The sequence below is a fragment of the Thermobia domestica genome, chromosome 14, assembly GCF_964235325.1.
Source record: "Thermobia domestica chromosome 14, izTheDome1.hap1.1, whole genome shotgun sequence".
Lineage (NCBI taxonomy): Eukaryota > Metazoa > Arthropoda > Insecta > Zygentoma > Lepismatidae > Thermobia > Thermobia domestica.
Window position 1 is genome coordinate 72299803 of NC_137467.1, and position 26922 is coordinate 72326724.

The 26922-nt window shown below is 37.9% G+C and overlaps 1 protein-coding gene across 6 annotated transcripts in view; it reads right to left on the reverse strand.

The window, feature by feature from the left end:
* Window positions 1–26922, reverse strand: part of LOC145669720 (uncharacterized) — a 156048-nt gene that overhangs the window by 122646 nt on the left and 6480 nt on the right. For all 6 annotated transcript variants that reach the window (XM_081738040.1, XM_081738037.1, XM_081738038.1 and 3 more), the window contains exon 2: window positions 26320–26632. In XM_081738040.1, coding sequence (XP_081594166.1) covers window positions 26320–26632 — 313 coding nt within the window. The remainder of the gene's footprint in view (window positions 1–26319; window positions 26633–26922) is intronic.

Genomic DNA, 26922 nt, shown 5'->3' on the forward strand with positions numbered 1-26922 from the left:
TCAAATAGGTGTCAGCGCAGCTAGCGACAACTTGAATGTGAACCATTGAAAAAATACCGTGATCGACTGAGGCGCCTTTCCGTTTATAAGAAGGATTAGGAATATACAAATATTAACGTCTACATGTTTACGCAACTATGCCAAGGATTATTATTAACTATTTGTTTAACATCCCATTAAGCATGTCCTGACAGCTAAAGTAAATGTATGATAACTAGGAGTAAATATTATTTAGGGTTATGATAGGACAGGACGATGCGAGGAAACAAGGGTATTCCCTTAAAATAATAATAATAATAATAATAATAATAATAATAATAATAATAATAATAATAATAATGCTGTTGATCACTAGAGCAGTTATTTACAAGTGGCCGATCTATGACGTAGGAGCGGGCTTTTAGGAGGATACAAAGAACAAGTTGAGCAACGAGGGGAGGGAACGAGGTATGTAGAATGGAATAAAATAAATGTAGAATATATGTTACTAGATGAAACCATAAATAGTGGATCTCCAAGACCATTGACTACGCTTTATCTTTTTTTTTTACTTGCTACCACTGTCTTCTACAAATCTTAAATTTATTGTTTACTCCCTGTTTTTTCTATATGATTTACTGAGAATAGGAGCAGAAAACTGTGACGTTACAGAGCATCTAGTTTGAAATAACTGCATTAGATGCTTGTTTGGCTTAGGAAGCGGCCTACAAAAAATCTTTATAACAAAAATGAGCGCCCTGCCACCGAGCCACACTAAGATTTGCTACGCACATAGGGATTCATACTTGTATTGATGAATCACATAATTTTAAACTGTATTTAATTACAGTATAATAATCAGGAGCTGTAGACTGTGTCAAAGGAAAGTTTGGTTAATGTTTTATCTTGTTTTTAAACACCAAAGCTTTCAGAAACATAAGATCTACATTATAACGACGGATTTAAGTTACATCTAGTGTTGCCCAAAAGACGAGACTCGCATCTAGTGTTGCCCACAAGACGAGACTCACATCTAGTGTTGCCCACAAGACGAGACTCGCATATAATGTTGCCCATAAGGCGAGACTCACATCTAGTGTTGCCCACAAGACGAGACTCACATCTAGTGTTGCCCACAAGACGAGACTCGCATCTAGTGTTGCCCATAAGGCGAGACTCACGTCTAGTATTGCCCACAAGACGAGACTCTCATCTAGTGTTGCCCATAAGGCGAGACTCGCATCTAGTGTTACCCACAAGACGAGACTCGCATCTAGTGTTGCCCACAAGACGAGACTCGCATCTTGTGTTGCCCACAAGACGAGACTCACATCTAGTGTTGCCCATAAGGCGAGACGAGACAATGTTTTCTCACCTCGTTCTTGTAAATGTTGTTGAAGTCTTGTCTCGTCTCGTCTCGCTTCGTAAATTTATGTACAAAATTTATACTATGAATTTTTGTCTTAATTTCATATACAAGCGATCAGAACCCTTGTGCGTTACGAGCATATTGTGTAATGATTTGCGTATCTCTAAAGCTGATAAATGGCTCTTTGTTATGATCGTAACATCACTTTATAGTTTCTTTGAATCACGTAATAGTAGAACAGGGTTTAAGGCCAAAGAATTGGATGAACTAGTGTTGAGACGACACTCGAGAAATTTCTTTTATGGTCTTGTCTCAAAAACAGGACTACACTTGTAATATTTCTCGTCTCGTCTCGTGTCGTCTCGACGAGAAAGCAAGCCTCTCTCTCTTGTTTTGAGACGAGGAATTTCTCCTCTAATGAACAACATTACTCACATGTACTCCCACCACATGTGAAACTTGGAACCAAACGATTTAACGTGTGTAGTAAACACGTAATTACCCAGAAGCACTATACATGTATACAGCAACAAGAACCCTTAAAATGTTTCATTAAAATGTCCCTTTGGGCAACAATAACAACCAAAGTTAATTTTGTTACCCTCTTAAATAGGAAACGTCTTTGACGTTAAATTAATGAATCCTGAATTCAAAATTGATCATTTTTTCGCTTTAACTCTCTCTCTCCAACGTGTGCAATAAAATTTTCGTTGAAAGCCAACTCTCGTCGTTGACTTTATCACCGTCACTCGCATAAAGCATTATTCCACCTCTTTCTCTCTTCCGACCCTCACTAAACACACATGTGTAAACGTATCTTAGAAAGGTGGCGGATATGAATACAGTGAGCGTTATTCAAAAGAATGTGGGTGGTCTACTCATGTCACATACACCCTTCAATGAAATATTCATAAATGATGAAGAGACCACCAACAAGATATAACCCTTCCTGACGGATAATGTGTACTGTAGAAGGTGTAGAGGTAATTTTGTTCAGGCCCTTCCCTTCTATTCATCTTTTATCTTCTAGAATTTCTCACTGCATATCTGTAGCAAGTAGAAGTATCACGTGTACACCACGTGATGAAGTCTGGTTTCTACGATGTGATATTTTTATAATTAACACTAAAATCGGTGGTTTTAGAAAAGACGTTTGGGTGGAGATGGGACATATTATTGGGACGATGAACTGATTACCAAAAGAAATCGTTTCCGGTTTCAATAGATGATTAAGAACGGTGATAATCAGGGATGGGCCCTAGGCAATTTGACGCCCCACGCAATGGCATCATTTTCCGCCCCCTTTTCCAAAAAGAACAAATTTTAAAAGTCACAATTTTAAGTATGCTACCCTATCATGAACAACGAAGGGGAGAGAAAGAACATTCGCACTCAGAAAGTCTTACCAGTCGAACACACCTGAAGAAAAGATTATATATATTTTTTTATATAGAACTCAATATCGACCTTCAACCCCAATGTACATCAGTTTGCAATTCCAGTGCAACTAGCTCTTTTACCATTATTTCTTGATTTTCCTTCTACATCTGTTAACTTAAAAAAAAAAAAAAAAATTGTTTCCACCTTCGATGATAAGGAACTTGTTTGTGACAAAGGTAACATTAGTTTTTATACCAAAACTGTGATAACTAACTAAATGGAACAGATGTTCGCTACTGTTCGAGAATTAAGTTCTTCTGTTTGATAATAATCAATCCATACTGGGATTTGTTTGAGCATTTGCTTTAGCACTGTGCACGTGACCTTAAACTAATGCGACCTAGACATGATTTATGAACGTAGTATTCAAACAGAAGGTCAACTTAGTAAATTTAACTATCATCATCGTGAAGTCTGTTTCCAACAAGAAATATTTATTTTAAATAATATAGTTATGACGGATTTTGTCGCCCATCGAAATTTGCGGCCCTGTGGAAATGCACATGTTGCAAATATGGTAAAGCCGGCCCTGGGGATAACTATTGTTAGAACGATAAATCAATTAAAAAAAACACCTCGCTCTTATCGTTTTTACTCTATGTAAACCAATATTGACACAGCAAGTTATAGTGACTTTCTAGAGAGATGGTAGAGAGTTTAGGACGAAAATAAAACGTATATTGGGGGGCAGGACGGTAGCCAGCCCAAAAATGTAGGGGGGCGGTAGAAGTTAGGGAGGGCCCGACCTAACCATATTATAGTTATCACCATACTATAGTTCATTTGCCAGCCTACAGTAGAAATTCTAGGGGGCTAGCTAAAATTTAGGAAGGGCCCGGCCCCCTAGATTCCCGGTGGATACGGGCCTGGGGGCACGGTGGGTAAGTGGTAGAGAGCGTATCTCTGGTGCAACGAGTCCCCGGACAAGTTTGTGATGGAAAACATTCCCGTGTACGTGGGGTATTCCCGTTTTCTCCCACATTACCATTCCAGTAATTCTTGCATCATCATTCACTTGCTTTAATCATCATCTCCCTTGGCCTAACGGGCATAATCGTGAGACATTAAACTGAAAGATTTCATTTAATTTAAAACACATATTCTTGGAACGCTTAATCGTTGGGTGCACACAGTGGTCAATGTTAAAACCGGAAATGGTCGATTTCTACCATTTCCAGATTGAATATCGCTTGCATCAAATGAATTCTATTTCCAACTTTTGATCCATTACATTCTGACCGAAATTGATAGTGATTCGTCAAGTAGTTCCTGAGTTTTTTGTCTCCCGGATGGACCGACAGACAAGGTATATGCATATGTAGGAGTTTTGGTAAACCAAACTCCTTAAAAATGTAAAGCTACCTCTTTTTCAGTTTTTTCTTTTCTTTTTTTTTTAAATCTACATTAATTAGCATATTTCCAACGCCTTAGAGGCACTGGAATACCGCTCGCTTCTCGTGAGATCAGCAAAGTCAAACAACGCCGGATCTGGGTCAGAGAAAAGATGGCTGATCGTATTCATCAGATTATATTGGCATTGTGGCGTCCATCCAGCATCGTGATTACAAATGGAAAATCACTTGAAAAGAAAGAAGCAGCGAATTCTAGTCTAAAATAGAATGCCAGCTTTGACGGCGAACCACACAATACCTCAAAGGCAATAAGCCGGTTGATATGTTCTGTCCCCTAAGGATTGTCGCGACAGGAGATCAAAATGTTTAGAGTTTTCAGCAATTCAATATTCCACTGCATCAAGAAAAACTTGTTTTCTTCTAAACTTAAAAATTCACATTGGATGATAACGAAATATACTTCATTAACCTTCTCATTATGTCACTAGCATGGTGCTAATACACGCATTAATGAGATATATATATACACGAGGCGCGTTTTTAAGTAAGTACCGCTTTGAACAAAAGTTTCATAGTTTTATTGTTACATCAAAGCTAGCGCCTTAATCTAGCTTTCTACATACTTTGCATTAACATTAAGGCACCTATCGTATTGTATAACAAGCTTTCGAATACCACCCTCATGGAAGTCTGCCGCTTAATTTGACAACCACTGCAACACGGCCGTTTTTGACTTCATCATCGTCGTCGTGGCACTGACTACTAGATCGTTCTTCAAATAAAGAAACATCTGCCATTCACCAGGCATTAGATCGGAGTTGTAAGGAGGGTGATCAAGTTATTTCCAGCCAAACGAAGCGATATGTTGAGTTTCAGTTAAAGCGTGGACGGGCATTGTCATGAAGCAAAACGATTCCCTTATTCAGTATGACACGCCCTTTGTTTTGGATTGCACGTCGTAGTATTTGTAAGGCCCCATAATCGTCGTAGAATTTATTGTGTCACCACAAGGCAAAAAATCCACAAGCCAGTGGATAGAACGCAGGAGACCAATGGAGTTTCGTGCTTCAGACTTTCTCCAGACCTTACGCCTCTCGATTTTTTTCTTTCTTGTGGGGAACAGTAAATAAGGAAGGGTAAGACCTTTGTACACCACGTAACCTGACGCACTTTAGGATGAGATTAAACGTTATGCGCACAAATCCCATTGGACACTTTGATGCGAAGTAGGGAAACAGTCGTCACACGTACTCAGAAATGTATCAATCCTGAAGGCCACCATTTTTGTAGTTCGTTGTACTGAAACAAATGTGTGTGTGTGTGTGTGTGAGTGTACCTTTACTTCATCTGTAAAGAAAGTGTTAAGTAGCGGATTCTGCCTATTGTGTTTGTCTTCTTCTAACGGAAACACTTATCTCCTAACGTGACACATATGCAACTTCTAAACAAATAAACAAAAGAGTTATTGTTTGGATCCCATTTCAGCATTAAGGCTATTATGATTTGTTGATTAAGGAATTTGATTTACTAAAAACTCGTCTAAATATCTGCTCTAGTTGTGCGTGTGTCCGTCCGAGAGAGAAGGTCAAAAGCTAGTAATGGAGTTTTTTGATGGAGGTGATCCATCCAGTTGATTCCGAGATCCGGACAATCAAAAATCGGTTCTCCATGTACTCTTATAGAAGTAATTATGGACATCAACCACGCTTGACAGACTACCCGCAGTGCTATTGAGATTAGAGGTTAGATTAATGTTCAGGATACAAAACCGTAATCTATTCGTGGAATACTATGTCAAAATGGAACTATTTTTTTTTTTTTTTTTTTTTTTGTTTTATATTTACGTCTTTTGTCAGCATCGAACCTACACTTTAAGGTTGGTTTAAAGGGACAAGTTTTTGCCAATAGATGGCACTACAGTCTTCGTACCTTTTCCATGTATTTTTTTACCTTTCAGGAAAATTTACAATTTCTCTTACAAATTTCAAAATAGAGACTTCAAATTTTTAGAGAAGGAACTATATACCTATTAAAGGGAAGAATCCGTGCCGATTTTTTTTTATTTAGAATTTTCTTTATTGTTGAAATGTCTTGATTGTTGAAATGGATACCCGAACTTTTAACAATGGAACTGTTTTAACTGTGAAAAAAATTCTAAATAAAAAATCGGCACGGATTGTTCCCTTTAATAGGTTATGAAGTTCCTTCTCTAAAAATTTGAAGTCTCTAGGTTGAAAATTTGTAAGAGAAATTGTAAATTTTCGTGAAAGGTAAAAAATACATGGGAAAGATACGAAAACTGTAGTGCCATCTATCGGCAAAACTTGTCCCTTTATACTAACCTTAAAGTGGGATCAGAACCAGTGAAGTAGTAGGATGCTCTACCAGTAGTACCTCGTGAAATACAAAGTACGCTGATTGGAAGGTAAGAGTCTTCATATTGGAATATCTACCTTGAATAAGGCAGCACGGTGGCTCAGCAGTAGAGCGCTAAGCTCTAGAATGAGGGGTCCCTGGTTCGATCCCAATCTATGTGATACTGTGGTGGATAACATTGTGTCCGTACGATTTTCTCGAGAATCTCCCATTTTCTCCCATATTCTCATTTCACCATTTCACTTTTACATAATTATGGTTTCAGTAATTATTTGTTCCTATTAACCTAAAGGCAGGGGCGGATCCGGGGGGGAGGCGATCGCCCCCAGAAGAGAAAACTTTCTTACATTATATATATATATATATATATATATATATATATATATATATATATATATAGAATCCATCCCAGAGTTTGGAACCCTTAAAAGTTGCATTATTACAACCCACCGCGCCCCCCAGTAGTCGATCCTGGATCCGTCCCTGACCAAAAGACGCAACAGTAAGACAATAAATTAAACATTTTAGTTCATTCTCATTTCTACCTTCCATGACTTCAGTGCATTTGTAGAAATTCTAAACATACATTTTTGCTTTAATTCAAAATGGCTTTTTTTTGTATGTACTTTATTTTTATTAACTGTATGGTTTATTAGCCTCAAAAGACTTTTGCAGAGATGTAATGCATGTGCGAATTCGGACAACAGTTAAAATACGGAACAAGAAAAAAGGGCGATGTGTAGATTTCAAAAAAGCCTTAACGTAGATCTGAAAGAAAATGAAATGCCTTAGTTCCCCTCTCCCCTAAATACACTCTTTAGGGATCTACATGAGACAACTGAGTGCCTCATCTCAAAAATGTTTTCATGAAAGTGAAATTTTATGTATTCATATTGGCTGAGTTCTGTCTCGTTTCTAATCTTGTTACGAAAATTCTGTCTCATGTCGTTGTGTGCACAACCTTATCCCCTTGATGAAATTCTACGAAGGCCAATGGATAAAATTAATAATAAACGCATCAAAAACGTTATACTTATAATTCTTAAAAATTTTGTCGCATACATTCTGAACTGCAACTAAGGTTTAGTTCTCCCGTTGTGAAGTGTTACCGTGGAAGTTTTTAGATGTAGAGTTGCATCAGTTTTTGTTCAGATATGTTCAATACTGTAGAAGTCTGAAACAGTACAGAACATAATCTTTCAACCTCAAAAACGCTATGCAATGGAATATGGTGCAAGAGGCTACAAATCCAACCACCTGTGACAATGGCTAAAAACGTCCATTCCTACTTTTGCCCTCTACTAATATCGATTTCTCGTTCATTATTGAAATATTGCCAGGGGAAACAAAGACAAGGAGAGAGAGAGAGCTCTGGCGCAGTGAGAGACATCATTTCTATCACAGATCTTTCGATGCGACTTCAAAGAAATTCTAAATAACTTGCACCTTGTTCGCTATTAAGAGTCTTCATCCCGGCGAAATTAAAATACCGCTAATTTTACAGTAATTATGTGGTATCTTCAAATAGATAAAAGATAATTGAAATATGGAACAAGAGCGCCCTAGACAATATTATTTTGCGTGAGGTACCGTTATCACAAGTCACCTAGTGGCTTTCCGTTTTCAGCTGTTTAGAAACGCGAAAATAAATACCGATTTTCAAAATGGCTCGAAATCGAAAGCAGATAAGTAAATCGTGATTAGTGTTGCCACGAGACCAGACATTTCTCGTGTCTCGTCTCGTCTCGTCTCGTAAACGAGACGAGACACGAGACGGGACAGAGCCCTCTTAGACGAGACACGAGACGAGCCAGACTACTTGTCCCGTCTCGAAAACGAGACGAGACACGAGACGAGACGGGACGTCTCGTGAAATGTCTCGTCTCGTCTCGTGTCTCGAAAATGAAAACGCTGGCGGGAATGGCCAAGATTGAAATTGCCAGTGGTCATATAGATTGCAAAAGGAAAATCCCCTTTGTGAGAAAACATGTTGAAAAGCCTCCATAGAAAAGTGTCCTCTGTCTATTGAATGAAACAATCGTGATACATGAGCTTCCAGGAATATCATCCTTAATGTCTTGTCCCCAATTCCCTTTGCTGTAAACTGAGGAATTCTCATTTTTTTTATTTCTGGCTGGAATGATGACAAACAAAATCAAAGACAGGGAAGATTTTTACAAGGTCAAGAAACCGAACTACCTCCACCATCTATTCAATTTGAAAACTGGGTAAGGTCTACACTTGTCTTTATTCTCTGGTGGCGGTATTCTTTTTGCCAGGGGCGGATCCAGAGGGGGGCGATCGGGGCGATCGCCCCCCCCACAAGAGAAAACTTTCTTATTTTATATATAAATAAACCCATCCATAACAAGTTTGGAGCTCTCAAAAGTAGCAGTATTACCGCCGACCGCCCCCCCCCAGAAGTCCGTCCTGGATCCGCCCCTGCTTTTTGCTATATGAACCGAAAACGGCAATTGAAGTATGTCATCTTGCAACTAAAATTTTGTCTTATCTCTCTCTCTCTCTCTCCCCCCCCCTCTCTCTCTCACACACACACACACATACACACACACATAAAAACATACTTTTACCATTTTACGAATCGGTCGCTTATTATACAGCAGTCATGTTGTAAAATTCACCTCTTCGTTTGGAAGGCGGGCGGACGACAAAAGAAGCAAAGATATTATCGACGAACCCTTCAAATTGTTTGCTTTCAGCAAATTTATGATACTAATAATAACACTTTAGGTAAAGAAGTTTTACAGGGGGACCTTCGTTTTGTTACGCGGAAATGTTTGATCTGTCCAGAGTGCGAAATTGCCCTCTGCTTCGAGAGGAGGGGAATACTTCCCTTTCCTATTGAATAATATTCATTAGGACCTGAATTATCTATCTTCAGAAATGGTTTCTTAGAATCTTTCTTACAGGCGCATAAAACCTTTCGAACTTGATAAGTGTAAAGAACATTTGGTATAATATTCATGGAACTCCGTTGAAAGCAGAAAATATCATTAGAATGATCAAATGAAAAATATAATTAACAGAAAAGAAATAGGATACCCAAACCATATTTTTAAACCTGCTATAAAATGTATATCCTATATTTTTACTAATTCCTTACTCCCATGAAAGTATCCTGGGGAGGATATTCTCTCCATTTTTTTCAGACTGAAATCCTTCTATCCCGTACGATTCCCCCCCGCCTGACACAGTACGAAAAAACAAATGTTGTTAAAATCCATACACATGACCCTTCCGGGACTCAACCCGGGGCCTTCAAGCCAATGGTCTATCGCCGCAGACCGCTCGGCTTGGTATGAAGATGTACGTTGTATGATTGCGAATAGATCCCGACAATATAAGGAACTTTAATCCAAAATGGCCACCTAAAAATCAACTTTCTTTTTAGCCATTAGCTAATCTGGGTGTACTGTCATGAGTTTGTTACACAAACGGGGCAAGCATCACATAGTAGCACACACCCCGCGGTTATGGGAACAGATTTGAACCATTTAGATGAAGACTGGCCCCAAGCATTCTTTCGACCGATGTGTCGTTCAGCTCCCATTACTATGGCACTTTAAGTAGAGCTTAGTGTGCAGTAACATATAAAATTTCAATCAAATACTTTCCATTACTGAATAAAATTATTTGGTTCCGAGCTTTAAAAAAAAAAATGCAACAAATCTATATATGCTAAAATGGAAAGTAGTTTTTGGATTGTTATGGGTTAACAGTGTTAAACCTAAAGGCTGGAATATATTAAATCAAAGTGTACACACATATCTCTCTCTCTCTCTCTGTAGTATATATATATATATATATATATATATATATATATATACAGACACTATAAAGCAAGTGGGCTGATAGTGTCGGGGATGATGACACCTTTACATCGAACTTTGCTTGTCGTGTAAACATTATTTAACATTAGTGTCTTCATCTTCGACGTACCTATGAGCAATTTACTGTATATTCGTGTATTGAAACTGGTGAAACAAATTTCAATGTTTTAGAATGAAAAAAAAAGAAGCCAGGGTCGAGAAGCCTCAGACAACTAACAGCAGAGATATATTATCTTGTAAACTATTTGTCCTTGCCTTGTGAGCTTATTTGAATTTATTTTTAAGACCTTTAGGCAACTTTGGCCGAATGGATGATGATGGGAAAATTAGTGGAATGAAGAAAGTAATAGGATACTAGACAACTTCGAGAAAACACACATATTCGAAAAATGAAATGAAATGAAATCTTTGAGTTTTACGTCCCACGGTTATGCCGGTTAGGCTAAAGGAGACATTGATGATGAGTCATGAATGAAATGGTGGAATGAAGAAAGTGGGAGGAAACGGGAGAACCCCGAGAAAACCCACGCACAAGGTGTTTGTCCACCACAAAGTTCACTTGGCGGGGCTGTGATCGAACCCGAGACCCCAAGCACCAGAGGTGAACGCTCTACCACTGAGCAACCGCGGTCCCCACACACATTTAATGTTTGTCCACCACAAAGCTCACATGGCACTAACCGAGATCGAACCGACTACCACATACACCAGAGGTGAAGGCTTCACGGTGTAGCTACCGTGACATTTCTTGTCTTGTGTGTTCTGGGTAATACTTGTAACTTACAAGGGAAGAGAGGGAGATTATATATCGAAGTGGAAGAGGTTTACATACCAATTGAAAGCACTAATGAAGCCTATTACAAAACTGTAATAAAAATTTTCCGAATGCATATACTATGCGAGTTATATGGATATATAGAGTGTCCAGATAATCCCTTACCACCCCTTGAAATCGCAAACGATAAGACAGATGCCAAAACTCGAAAACATGTGTTTGATCATTTTAAAAGTACAACGTATCAAAGCAAAAATTCTTGTCACAAGGCCACCCGCAGTGTACTGGGCGGAGTCCAACTCAAAAATTACAAAAGGTAAGGGGGTCAAGTAGCGTTTTAATATCGTTCGAAACTTCTTGGGAAATGAAAGAAAACGGAACAAGTCTCAATACTCTAAAATTACCTTGTGCAAAATGGCGGCCGGTCAAACTGTCAGCAAAAACGTCATTGTAAAGTCGATGGGCACCCCCAAAAAAATCCTAAAACGGTGAGGCAGATGTCAAAACAGGAAAACATGTCATCATTTCAAAAGTACAATGATTGGAAGTAAAAATATTTGTCTCAGGGTCCTCCACAATGTCCCAGGCGGGGTCATGTTCAAATTGTTCAAATGGCAAGAAAGGTCAAGTAGCACATCGTTTAAAGCTGTTATTAAATGAAAACATATAGAACAAGTATGGACGCTCTACGATAATACTGTGCAAACATCTTGCATTTTAGTTGTTCTTTCTGTAACCGGGTTTTAGTTTATTTTCACTTTAATTCTTGTACTCAACGGAAAGAAAGGAAATGCCCCTACTGTGAGATTCTGCTCTTTAAGTCCAATAATATCTAAATAAAGAAAAAAATAATAAAATAAAAGCAAATTAACACATAAAGAAAAGAAACGACATTTGACATCTTTGAGTATAGAACTGACTAGTTAACATATAATGTATTTCCACGAACATAAATAAGTAGATGTTGGAGCCATCAGAAGTAAAGACTCTTACCTCTACTTATTTATGTTTATGACTGCACAAAAGTGGTACTTATGCTCGTTATCTGGTTTATCAATTATAAAATGATTCAAACGAAAGAATTCTTTGCACCAGGAAGAGTAAATACGTACAAATGTCTCAGAATGAAAACAAGTGCCGATTGCAAAATGGAAAGTGAACGTGCTCAGAAAATCGAAGTGAAGATGTACATTTTGACCGGCCGCCATTTTACACAGGGTAATTTTAGAGGATCGAGACTTGTTCCGTGTTCTTTTATTTCTCAACAGCTTTATTTGACCATATTTGCCATTTGAAAATTTTGAGTAGGACCCCGTCTGGAACCTTGTGACAAACATTTTTACTTTCAATCATTGTACTTTTGAAAAGATGACACACATCTTTTTCTTTTTTGACATCTGTCTTACCGTTTCAGTTTTTTTCTTTCTTTGGAGGGTGGCCATAGACTCTACAATGACGTTTTTGCTGACAGTTTGACCGGCCGCCATTTTGCACAGGGTAATTTTAGAGAGTTGGGACTTGTTCGTCTTCTTTCATTTCCTAAGAAGTTTCGAACGATATACTACTTGACCCCCTTACCTTTTGTAATTTTCGAGTTGGATGCCGCCTGGGACTCTGCGGGTGGCCCTGGGACAACAATGTTTGCTTTGATACATTGTACTTTTATAATGATCAAAAACGTGTTTTTCAGTTTTAGCATCTGTCTTATCGTTTGCGATTTCAAGGGGTGGAAATGGATTTTCTGGACACCCTGTATATTCATATAACTCGCACAGTATATGCATTCGGAAAATTTTTATTACAGTTTTGTAATAGGCGTCATTAGTGCTTTCGATTGGTATGTAAACCATCTTCCACTTCGATATATAATCTCCCTCTCTTCCCTTGTTAGTTGTATCTTGATTAGCATGGTGCAGCCTGCTACATTTTACTTTCGTTCCCATGGTATGCTGCTATATTTTTACGAGACAAGACGAGACAAAACGAGACGAGACGGGACAGAACCTCTCGAGACGAGACACGAGACGGGACGATCACATTTTTTCGAGACGAGACATGCTTTGCACGAGACGAGACGAGACAGTCTAAAGTCTCGTCTCGTCTCGTCTCGTGGCAACACTAATCGTGATAACGGTTTTTCATGTAAAATAATATTGTCTAGGGCGTTCTTGTTCCACATTTCGATTATCTTTTATCTATTTGAAGATATCACATAATTACTGTAAAATTAGCGGTATTTTAATTTCGCCGGGATGAGGACTCTTAAGCAAAAACGATAACAGATAACAATAGAAGGTTATCTGCAGTTAATTAAACATCCCAAAAATATATTCCATCTTCATTCTAATCTCTCTACTAAAACCGGAAGTGGTACAAATCAACTGTCACTTCCGGTTTCAATATTAATTGACCAAATACCACGGCATACAAACAAAACTTCTTAAGAGGCCTAATCACTATGAAATTAAAAATACCACTAATTTTACAGTAATTACATGTGATATTTTCAAATAGATAAAAGATAATCGAAATGTGGAACAAGAGCGCGCTAGACAATATTATTTCGCATGAGGTACCGTTATCATGAGTCACCTAATAGCTTTTCGTCTGTAGCCACTTAGAAACGCGAAAATAAATGCCGATTTTCTAACTTGCTGAAAATCGAAAGCAGATACGTGAGTCGTGACAACGGTTATATCATATAAAATAATATTGTCTAGCGAGCTCTTGTTCCATTTAACGTGGTGTAAACGTGACACTGTTCTTGTTTTATAAGCATTACTTAAGCAAGATACCTATTTTAATAATAAGTATCCTACGCATATTTAATGCATAATGTAATGCAAGAGTCATTTTCACATTAATACTGGACTAAGAAATTTCACTCGGTTTTACATTGCATTGTTTCACATTGTTTCCAATATAATTTGTACGCATACAAAAGTTTCGGTACTTTTGCTTTATTGATCTCTCGCCCTCGTAAAGAGTTAAAGAAAAAAACAGGCAATACTTTTAGCCTATCCAAATGGAAAGTAGGAACAAACAGTGAGCGGCAGTGTATTCGTTGGACGGGAGACCACAGTTGGAAGGATTCGATTAGTCGTGTGTGTGTGTGGAGGGAGGGAAGCCCTAGAAGGGAAGAATGAGAGGAACCACATGTTCTTTTATCATCAGTAACAGCCCAACCAGTGGAAGTGAAAGAGAAAAAAAATACACACAAAATTCCAAACTCATAGGAAAAGGCTTGCCACCAAATTTACATCGAACACACACACATAATAAGTTTATGGTTTTTAAAAAACACTATTCCTGTTAATTTGTGTTGAAAACCAACGAATTGAAAAATACACGAAGTATCTTATGCTTTTTCTTTTTCGTGTAGGCTTTTATACAGGGTGTTCGGAAAACCACCGAAAAACTTTCGGAAATAATATTCACACAAAACATTAATTAAAAAAAAACATCACGTAGGTGCCCATATGCATCATTTCGCTGTTAAAGACTGCCCAAAATTTGTTGGAATGATACAAAAAAGAGGCCATAACTCGAGAACGCAATGTCAGATAAGAAAATATAATTATTATGTGCATAGACTCCATTATTGTACCAATGAATATGGAATGTGCGCTGGTTTTTTGGTCCTGATCTATCATTTTTCGTTTCTAGCAGACATCATAAAGATTAAGTGACACATAATGTGCCATTTTTATGCCGTGCCGGGATCCAAGAAGTCTCTTTTCAGACGCTGACACTGATAATTCATCGGGTTGAGTTTTTCATTCTCACAAGACGTGCAGTGCCGTGCCCCGACACCGCCTTGAAGAGAAACCACCACGGTCGCGATGCTTCGGCTTTCCTCGGAGTACACGAAGCGACACGAAGTTGATCAAAAGCAATAACAATATCTTCCTACTTGCAAAAATAATCTTTGGAAATGGTTTAGAAGGCAGTAACGACATACATTGAAATGGTATAAGTGAATGGTAGCGGTTATAGCAGAGGAATGGCACGGACACGGCACCCTATGTGTGAATTACGCTTAGATCTCCTATGCATCGAGGCAAACGCTGTCGATTCCCGTGTTCCACATCCAATGATATATCAATAGAATCTAGGCTTGAAATAAACACTAAATTCTTTTGCCCGATTGTCATCAGACATTTTTTCTCGAGTTATGATCCTTCGTTACGTATATCGTTCCGAAAAATTTTAGGTGGGCTGTATCTCCGAAATGGTGCATTTTGGAAGCTGTGTTGGTCTTTATATATACATAGAGAGAGTTAATGATCTTCGTGTCTTAAATTTAGAGTATGATTCCTTACGTAAATGACGGAAAAACGTTTTAGTAAAGACAGGTCGGAAAACGCCTTTCCGACTTATAAATTGCCGAAAATACGACACATGACGTTTTAAAACGTCCTAACTTAACAGATTATGAGACCTCACACCAACACTTCAAGGAATTACACGAAAATTAATATGCGCTCTATCTAAATATCTAATGTTCAGAGTCCTCCGGTACCAGCGTAACGAACTGTATAAACTAAGTTTGGGTAAAGCGGTACACTTTGAGTACTCGGTGCCTAGAGGACCAGATTTAATGTTTTGCGCGCCCTAAGCCGGAAAGTGTTTGCTGCCCTCATCCGGAGCATAGAATTTTAACACATTTTGGGGTGCTAAAATTGGCTAATTGTACGTTAAATAGTAATAATAATAATAAATAATAATAAAGACTAATTTCTCTGAAAATGTGTTATTTTTGCACATGACTTTCATAATGGGCGAATCTCTGGATGTCATGTTTTCTCTGAAAAATGATTTCAGAAACTATAACGTTATTATTTCCAATAAAACTTCCTGATATCCGACATATCCTTACTGAAAAACCAGCATATCTATCTGTAGGAACCTACTAAAAAATAATTTAAAAACAAAATCAAAAATGAAAATTTATTGCGGTGAAACATCATCATGCACTTACGCAAATATTAACTAAGCGCTCCACTTTCCGAAGTTGTGAAAACTCATTACGGCGTAATATTCACATCTACAGATCAAAATTTTGCCATTAGTACTGGTAATAAAAAGCGTCTTCGAAATATCTGGCGAAAATTAAACGATCACCTCATTCAATTCACCACACCAAAAGTTACCTCCACCACCTAAAACTCCCTAGTTACTGCTTCCATCAGAAAAATCAATCCGACGGTCGAAGCATATCCTGAAGAATTCCAATATTACGGATACGCAATATCCTTAATGGCACTTATAAGATCCTTGGCTCATCTAACTTCAAGAACAAGATTGTCGTCTATCAAGTACAGTAAACTGTTCACCGCAACATTTTTAACCCTGTAGTGCGTTCGCAGATTACTATGAAAAACAAGGCAACATTATAACCATCACGAGTTGATGGACTGTAAGGACCAGAGGAGTCTTAACTCAGGAGTCCGGCTCACGAGCTTCATAACTGAGCGCGAAAAAGTGTGAGCGTGAGCTCTGAAAGTTACAGTTAACAGTGTAGCTCTGCTAGCTCTGTAAGTTAACAGTGAGCTAGAATCTGAGTCAACTCACGCCCCAATATGATTAGTAAACACAACCACTCAAGTGTCAGTTCCATTTAGGATAGCGAACCTGAGCACTATAAGCGCACGATCGAGCTTTATTGAGAATACTGAGTTTGAGTTACGGGAGCCTGACTAAGATTACTGTGAGTGCTTGCCTCACTTAGAATACTGAGGGTGAGTCTGGGATTGGGAGCGCCTCGATTACAAAGGGACCAATAGTTGTGGCTACTAAGCAGGACCACAAACACCCCATCTGCTCCAGAAAGAGAACACAGCTGTCTATTGGACGGTTAAGAAATGTTACTGTCTGACAGAGACAGTGTTGCCAGAGTCTTTGCAACAATAGACAGCGGCTCTGATAACAATCTTAGAACCTTTAACAATTCATAATTCTATAATCTTAATAACGACAGGATAATTTGTAGAATATGAATTCCAAATAGCTAAAATAATAATGCTTGAAATACTTCACGGAAGATTCACTATTAAAGTACCAGTAACAATGCGATCGGTAATCTTGGTTGCCTAGAAACAGTATACTGCAGTGATTCGCAAGCTATGCTTCCTTTTCGTTTTGTTTACAGCACGGACGCTATGTCAGACGCCAACTGTCCTTAACCATGTAATAAGAGAGAAATAGTGATGTTAAAATTCGAATAATTCGATTAACTTTAACAGCGTTAAGAAGGAAGAACTACCCTTAGAGTTAATTTATTAAAAAAAGTAAAATAAAATACATTCTGGCAACCCTTTCCGGAAATTTGCGTAGTACATTGCTCCTATGGTTATAGGCTAATCCAGTGGTTCTCAAACTCGTTGTTACCGCGACCCACATTAAATATTAAAAAGTACTTTGTGGCCCACCTACTTTTATTCAAATACACATTGTCATTCTACGTAATGGTGGTATTTCAATTTTGTAAACCATAATTCTAATTTTTCCATATAAAGGTAACATAGAGCTAACACTATGTCCTACCCCGTGACAGATTTTGACTCACCCATTCTTTTTCCACCCTAACCCAGCATCTCTACTGACTGTACAACAGGGCAGGACTCTTTAGTAACCACTTACTCTTCACCTCATTAACAAACGCTTTCAATTTTTATTTTCTGAATAGTACATACCTTATAACATATGTTTCTACATCAAAATATTATTTATACAATTAAAAGGAAAAACTTCTCGCAAACCACCAAAGAAACGGCCCGCGACCTACACTTTGAGAAACACTGGGCTAATCCCTTCGCACCACGAATCGATTCCGAGACCACATGCACCGAAGACTCACGCGTCAACCACTCAACCAGCAGAGTGTGCCGAATATTGAAGCAAGAATACTCTCTCCAGTGGCAGCAGCAAAGTATTTTGGAATGTCCGTAAATTTAGTGCTAACGTTAATGTTGACAGGTGAATACTGATGCTAAAATAAAATCCTTCCGTTAGAATGTTTTGATATTTCTGCTAGAATAATATATGAAATATGATTTTCTTTTTTATGTTAAAATCAATCGGACACTTACTGGAAATGTTATACGAGGGTACGTTAAACATTATGGCAATTTTGACTCTTCTTACATTGTTTATACTGAACCTCTGTCCTCATTATGCTGTTGTGGTCATGCTATGAAAGTTTGATCCGAATTCTTCCATTTGTCTTCCTATTGTTGCAGATAGATCACGGCCGCTCCATTACAAGTTTGCACTAAAGAGGAACAACGAGTAGCGATACGATTTTCGTGGTCCGAAGGTGTATCAGGGGTCCGCAATTCATCAAAGACTTTCAGCACAATACGGGAACATTGTCTTGGTACAACGGAGTATCTACGAATGGATTGAAAAAATTTCAAAAATGGTCGCACAAGTGTTACGCACGAGGAAGGAGTGGAACGACCATTTACGGGCACAAATGATGACAACATTGAGCGTGAGCATGACATAGTTCTGTTAGACAGACGAATGACTACTGATGAAGCATGACATAGTTCTGTTAGACAGACGAATGACTACTGATGAAGTGGCACATCGCTGGAAATTAGTCATGGTTCCTGATACACTTTCCGACCACAAAAACCGTATCACCGCTTGCTGTTCCTCTTTGGTGCAAACTTCTAACGAAGCGGTGAAGATCTATCTGCAACAAAAGGAAGACAAATGGAGGAAAAATGAAATGAAATCTTTGAGTTTTACGTCCTACGGTTATGCCGGTTAGGCTAAAGGAGACGGTGATTATGAGAAATGAATGAAATGATGGAATGAAGAAAGTGGGAGGAGAACCCCGAGAAAACCCACGCACACGGTGTTTGTCCACCACAAAGTTCACTTGGCGTGAGCAGGGTTTGAACCCGGGACCCCATGCACCAGAGGTGAACGCTCTACCACTGAGCCACCGCGGAACCGACAAATGGAGGAATTCGGATTAAACTTTTATAGCACGATCACAACAGCATAACAATAAAATAAACGAGGACATAGATCACTATAAACAATGTAAGAGGAGTTATATCAAAATTGCGGATAATTTTTGACTTATCATCGTAAAACATAACATTAACTTTTAGAACTCCCCACACAGATCGGCGTTGGAATATCTGCTCATAAGCAAAACAGCCTACGAGGTATACAGTAGCTATCAGTTTAACCCTGCATAAACTAATCTTAAAAGAGACTTTTTAAAAAAAAATTGTGAGATTGATCCTCGTAATATAATTACACAAAGCTTTGTCATATGGGAAAGCACTACACAGAAACGTATAAAACATAGCATATAGTTCTGACAAGTGACCTTACTCTGGAGTTGTCACTAGAATTCACAGTAATTTAACATGAAAAGGGTGTCCCCCAAGGACTAATAATGAGGCTCTGCTTTTTGTTCTAACCCACGCAGAGAGTAACACAATGAATCCCGTCCCCGAACCGCCTAGTCTTTGTGGAATGTCTTTTCAACTGAAAGTTTAATGCAGAAAGCGAGTAAAGTTCCTAGAACCTGATTTGTTAATTTTGTAATTTGGGAATATATCTACACTCTCGTCTCTGAAGCACGAAGGAAAAAAAAAAAAAATATGACAGTGTGAAAAGCAGGGAAGTTTTAAATGAATGGGATTCGTGTAGGGACAAATTAGGTACTGTATAACAAAGTTGTGCTTTCAGAAGTCAACGAAAGTATAATGAAAATGTGCGTCGACTACCGATGCCCTTTTCTTTTTCTTCTTCTTCTTCTTCTTATGTCAGTAATCTCTCGATGGTTTGGACGCAGATTTCCATTACTCCCTATCCTGAGCCATACTTTTCATTTCCTTGTGGCTTCTCTTCCATAATACTTTTGATTATTTGGTGTGTATACTTTTATCGCGGTCTCTTCCTTTGGGTATTTTTCTTTCTGATATCTCCTCCATAGCTACAAGCACGATTCACCTGTACGTCTCAAAATAATCCTATATTTTCTTTTCGCAATATTCTTTAATACACTCCTTTTGTCTCCTACAATATCTTCTTTTTTTTTAATTTGATAACCTATGTGCCCATTTAATCTTCGCCACATTTTGAAAGCCAGCAATTCTCCATTTTTAAGGGGATATTATCATCATCACCATCATCATCTGTATTTTGCCAGTACTGGCAAGTCACTAGCCGCAACTAGAAGCTTCCATGTTCCATGGTCTTCCGCTAACCACTTCGTCTACACGTACGATTTCTCTGTTTTGATATCGTCCATTAATTGTGGTCCCCTTCGCCCTCTTCCTCCCTTTCCTGCCAACATACCCTCTAGCACGTCCCTCATGATACAGTTCCCTCGTAACCAATATCCCAACTAGTTTCTCTCCCTCTTCTTAGTAATATATAAAATTGTTCTTTTCTTCCCCATCATTTTTAAGACCCTCTCATTCGTTGTCCACTCAACTAACCTAATTTTCTCCATTCTTTTCCATACCCACATTTCGAAAGCTGCCAGTCGTTTTTTATCATTCTTGTGTAAAGTCCATGTTTCTAACCCATACAGAACAATACTCCACACGAAGCATTTTATGAGTGTTTTTCTCAACCCTTTATTCAAGGTCCCACAAAAATAACGTTTTCTGCCTTCTAAAGGCTTTCCATTCATATACTTGCTTTTACTTCACGTTCAGCAACTGAAGAGTGGAAACAGTGTTTTGACAGCGTCATTACCCAGGATGAAACATGGTTGTTTTTGTCCGAACCTGAGAGCAAAACACGTCTGAAGGCTCACCTGCGCGGTAAAATATTTGATAGTCAGAAAGACCTTATTTCCTGTGTCAAGCGGTGGTGTAAAAGTCAATCCCCAGAATTTTACTAAAGTGCATTTACATCATGGAAAGAACGTTGGATCAGATGCGTCACAGCTGATGGAGGCTACATACAGTAGGCTCAGTGTATAGCTAAATGTTCTAAGTATGGTCACAAAAAAATTCATTCTCCTCCTGCAACAAATAAAAAAAAAAAAAAAATAGAGACCACTGTGCAAAACTTTTTGAACATCCTTTGTATCTGACAATTTTAGTTTAAAATCAGATCTTTCAAACTCAATTAGCTACTTCGGATTTTGCCCGTTGCTTTCGAAATCCGTTAAATGAGGGTCTGTAAAATCGAGGGATGAGTGTACAGGCAGTTATTTAGGTCCTGAGTCAATCCATTCTAAGTGCATGTGCCGCTCGACCAGCTCCAAAAAATATAATTTTTCATTAATGTTTATCCTATATCTGGGTACTTCAAAACCACAATTAATTATTTTATACAACATCTCATGTCGACGCAGCGGCTGCCGCCATTTTGCGTTTTTATTTTTTTTATTTTAGGCGTTTACGTTGTTTTGAATATCTCAGCATGTATCTGTCCTACCAAATTGAAAAATCCTGGACGTCTCCAAGTCGTGCAGAGCTAAAACTTTGATATCAACATTTTTGCCTGAAACCACTTGAAAGGGGTGAAATTAGGGCCTACAGTAGTAACATTTTTGGACATCTAAGATATGTTTAGGAAGATGAAACAACTGACGTAGAGGTTTGAATTTGTGTGTGCATGTAGTCCGGGGTTATTAGTTAATACACACAAATTTACAGAACTGTAGCTGCTCCCAAAGGCCTGAAAAAAATTGTAAAGTTGGGGAATTATGCCAATTTGGCATTTTTCACTGTTCTATACCTCCAATGGGCCTGGATAAAAAAAAAAAAAAATCTGAAATTTTAGGAATAGTTAGTCCTTTAGTATACCATAACACACAACAACGCGCGTTTTGTGTTTTTGAGCAGAAGGGGGTCAAAGTATTAAGGAATGACGCCATACTCTAGGAGGTGTTTTGTTCATAAAATCTATTGGTAATTTGTTGATGTGAAGTAAAATAAAGTAGGATGAATGGTTAGTCCAGTCAAGGCTCCCAAGTTCGTTTCTTTCCTCTAGTTGTAACACTGTCTTATCACACTTATAGCAGCACTGGTGAAGAATGCCCCTATCAGCAGAGGGCGAGGAAAGTCGAAATGCACACTTGACAAAAAAAAAAAAAAAAAAAAATCCGTAAGTACTTCTTGCTCTTGCTGCTTGCTATATCAATGATATTCATTCATGTTTGTTCTTGTTTTAACTGCCAACTCATGTAGGAGACTGTTGTTCTTTCGTTTTATCTACATTACAAAATCAGTGTTTACAGCGAGTAAGTGTTCACTGACTTGGGAATGTGTATGTGTGGCTTCCTTTACGCTGACAACCACCACCATCCACAGTTTCTGGAATTCGAAATAGGGCCTATTGAAATTTAGTTTTTTCGCGATTTTGGACAGCCCTAGCTCTGAAACTATGCACTTTTCGCCATAAGTCCACTATGAACTTTTTCTCTTATTTTGATGTGAGGAATTACCTCTTACAGTTTGTCGGTATAGTTCATTAATTCCCTGTATATATATATATATATATATATATATATATATATATATATATATATAGGGAGTTAATGAACTATACCGACATAAACATAATATATATATACACGTATTGTTTTGCTCAGCAAGTAGTTTAAATCAGATTTAAATCTGTTAAGAGACCTCATCACCGCGAAATTAAAATACCGCTAATTTTACAGTAATTATGTAATATCTTCAAATAAATAAAAGATAATCGAAAAGTGGAACAAGACCTCCCTAGACAGTATTATTTTGCGTGAGATACAGTTATCACGACTCATTTATCTGCTTTCGATTTCCAGCCATTTAGAAAATCGGCATTTATTTTCGCGTTTCTAAATAACAGCAAACGAAAAGCTACTAGGTGACTCATGATAACGGTACCTCGTGCAAAATAACATCATCTAGGGAGGTCTTGATCCACTTTTCGATTATCTTTTATCTATTTGCAGATATTACATAATTACTGTAAAATTAGCGGAATTTTAATTTGGCAGTGATACAGACTCTTTAATAGGAAAGTTTGTGCAATATAAAATATTACAGTTGGTGTAGCTCCGAAGCTGAAAAGGTGCATAAACAAATAGGAGGACGGAGATGTCTACGAGACAGCAAATGTGGTTCCTGAGGAAGTGTTTAATGGAAAAGGTTACTCCGAAAAGTTTAAGAATGGACAAGAAAGGAGCGAAGTGTGAATCGAGGAGATATAAAAGATGTATTAAGAAGATGGCAAAAGAACTGATTTGGAATGAATTAAGATAGTATCTGATGAATCCAAAGTGGATAATTGACGAAACTCTTACACGTTCATTTTTTTTTTTTTTTTTTTTTTTTTTTTTGGCAATAAACGTGTTGTTTTGCCTAATGAGTTGTTTATGTCAGATTTATGTCCTATTGTGTTTTACATGACAGAAACTTTAGTTCCTTTCTCCAATAAACAAAATAATTAAATTAAATCTCATATATTTAGAGAGATACTGCATTAAAAAGGAAAATGATGATAAAATATCTGCGTAAACCAAACTCCTCTATCAACCCAAACGAGTGGATACTGAAATGAAGAAACTAACATCCTTGGCATATATGCAACCGAACATTGTGTATGTACTGCACGGGTTGCATAACATTGGTATATTTTGTATCGACAGAGAAGCTCATATAGCACCTCGCTTCAGCATTACAATACACAGAAGGAAATGGGGAAGCCTGGCTCCTCAAATGATTTCCGGCTCCCTGGAAAAATCATACCTCTCTCCTTCTCCCCCTCCCCTCCGGCCGAGAACAACTTGGTCGGCACACAGCTGGCATTCCATAAGAGATGGAGTATGGTAATTCACAAGTAGAACGCTCACTCCGTACGCAAAGGAAGGGCCGCGGTGGCTCAGTGGTAGAGCGTTCACCTCTGGTGCTTGGGGTCCCGGGTTCGATCCCAGCCCAGCCAAGTGAACTTTGTGGTGGACAAACACCGTGTGCGTGGGTTTTCTCGGGGTTCTCCCGTTTCCTCCCACTTTCTTCATTCCATCATTTCATTCATTATTCATCATCACCGTCCCCTTTAGCCTAACCGGCATAACCGTGGGACGTAAAACGCAAAGATTTCATTTTCATTTTTCCGTACGCAAAGGGTTCTTAGCTCGATTTTAAAACGTCCCTCAAGGGTAACTCGGAGTTCTTCAGTTTCTTTCCACTCTTATCATTCAGCAAATTACTAATCAAGGACTCCCTACGGAAATCTATTATTATTATTATTATTATTATTATTATTATTATTATTATTATTATTATTATTATTATTATTATTATTATTATTATTATTATTATTAATTATTATTATTATAAATTACAACTGCAGTAACGGTACAGCTGAAGTAACATAATTATCGTTTACATTAAACTGTTGGGCCATTAAAAGACAAAATACGAAGTTCATAAAATGATAATTGTTTATGCTATGTTAAGTGAAAGCTTCATCCATACTAGCTATATTTATTTCTGCTTCCTCTTAACCTCGACATTTTGTGGGCTGCTATTCTACCGAGAACAACAACAACAATAATAATAATAATAATAATAATAATAATAATAATAATAATAATAATAATAATAATAATGTGTCTTTCAAGAGAACTGCAAACTCTCTGCCAACGATTAAAGTTTTTAGGATGTTAAAAAGAAACGCATTCCCGTTGGGGAAAAGCAAATATTGCAAGACACTTTGCATAAACTACAGAATGTCTCTAGAAAGTCTGATTTAGATGGCAGAAAAGTCGCATTTTAAAAAAAAAATCTTTTTTTTTTTTTTTTTTTTTTTTTGTTTTGCAACAAAACCAAAAATTTTAAACGGTGGTGTGTCGAATACATTTTTTTTATGAATATGGAGAATTATTTTTCTGCTTTCTTGAAAATGAATTGGAATTTTTAATGGTTTGGTTCTACTGTTGATCAAATCACATATACAGGGAGTTTCAAAACAACACCGACAGCGTTTGGGAGGTGATTCCTGACACCAAGATAAGACAAAAAGTATAGACCAACCTGGGTGTACAAACGCTTTCTTTCCGAGTTATAGGCTACCAAAAACTTGAAGAAAGAAAAAAAAATTCAAAGGTTCATAGCTCCAAAATTATGGGACCTACCGCGGTCAAGACTTCACTTAGCAACTAGCATGTGCCCTATCCAAGTATCCATGTTTCAGAATCAGCGGTACTTCCTCAACAATTTTTATAGAGGTAGTTGGTGAGTACTTCAAATTATATGCCCGTATACCTCCCTCTATAAAAATTGTTGCGTGAGTACCTTAGGATTCCAAAACATGCATATTTGGATAGTGCACATGTTAGATCCTAAGTGAAGTCCTGGCCCGACTACGGTTGGTCCCATAGTACTGGAGTTATGAACATTTAAAGTTCATTTCTTCATGTTTTCGGCAGCCTATAACTCCGAGAGGAAGCATTTGTGCACCCAGGTTGGTCTATACTTTTTGTCTTATCTGGGTGTCAGGAATCGCCTCCCAAACATTGTCGGTGTTGTTTTTAAACACCCTGTATACTTAGTAATTAAGTTAAGTAATAGCAAATTTATGTATACTAATATAATGCAAATTCGTTTTAAGAAAAGCAGCGGCCATTTAACTAGAGTAGAAAAAGAAATCAGTTAAAAAAAAAAAAAACATTATTAACATTCCAACATTCCACTTAATTTAAGAGAAAACAGAGAAATAATTCTGTATATAAATCAATGGGCTAAAAAGAAAGACTTGTTTCGGTATTCAACATCGTTATAATAAAAATACATGTAACTCAGCAGCATTGTTTACTAATATGGAGAAAAAGAATGTTAACGAAACGCATAGAAAAATGGGAAAAACCACATCACACTGCTGTTGAATCTACTTTCGTTACCAGAAATGATACGTTTCAAGAAGAATATGCACCCAACGAAAATGAAAGCGACAGATAAAAAGAAACTAGAACAAATCACATTAGCAGACGATAAAAAAAATACCGCCACTCTCGCAAAAATACCATTCTACGGAAAATGTAGTATTATTGTGCTTTTAATTTATCTCTTCAAAATACCACTACAAGTTAAATACGCCATCTACTGTTAAATCCCATTACCAGTATAATAAATGTTAGGAATATTAATTAATATTAATGCGTTGTTTTAAGAAAAAAAAAATAAAGCCAGTACTTACCTTCGTCGTCCGAAGAATAACTATTGTGTCTGTTTAAAGAGGATCGTCGACCATCGTGACTCCGACTTCTGGTGCTACGGCCACTTTCCCGCCAACCGGTGCTGAGTCGACGCATTCGTAAATCGTGCATGAACACTTCCCTGTTCCAGGCTTCGTGGTCGGCCAGGGCTTGCAGTACTTGTTGTTTATGATGGATAGTATCACACGGACTACTCCGAGAGGACTCCTGTAACCGCGGGGAGGGCTTTCGTGTCAGGGGGCTCTGAAGCATTCGTTGTTTCCACTCGAGTAAACGTTTCATAGACTCTTCCCTCTGTAAACAAAACAGAAGCCAAATAAACGATTAGAGATTCCACTGAAGAATAAGTTCGAAATTAAGCTAGATTGCCACGCTTCAAGAATCTTGTAGCTGTCATTAAAAAATCTTGCAACCCCATCTTTCTATTTACTGTTTACACATTACAACTTTCTGAAAGCAAAGAAAGATATCTCCACCCAGGCAACACAGCACTCTAATGGACAAACAGTGAATCTCCTCATTAAAAACGTGTATTTTGGCGCGCTTCCGCTCTCCGTCCAAAAGAATCCGTCGTTTCGGAAGCG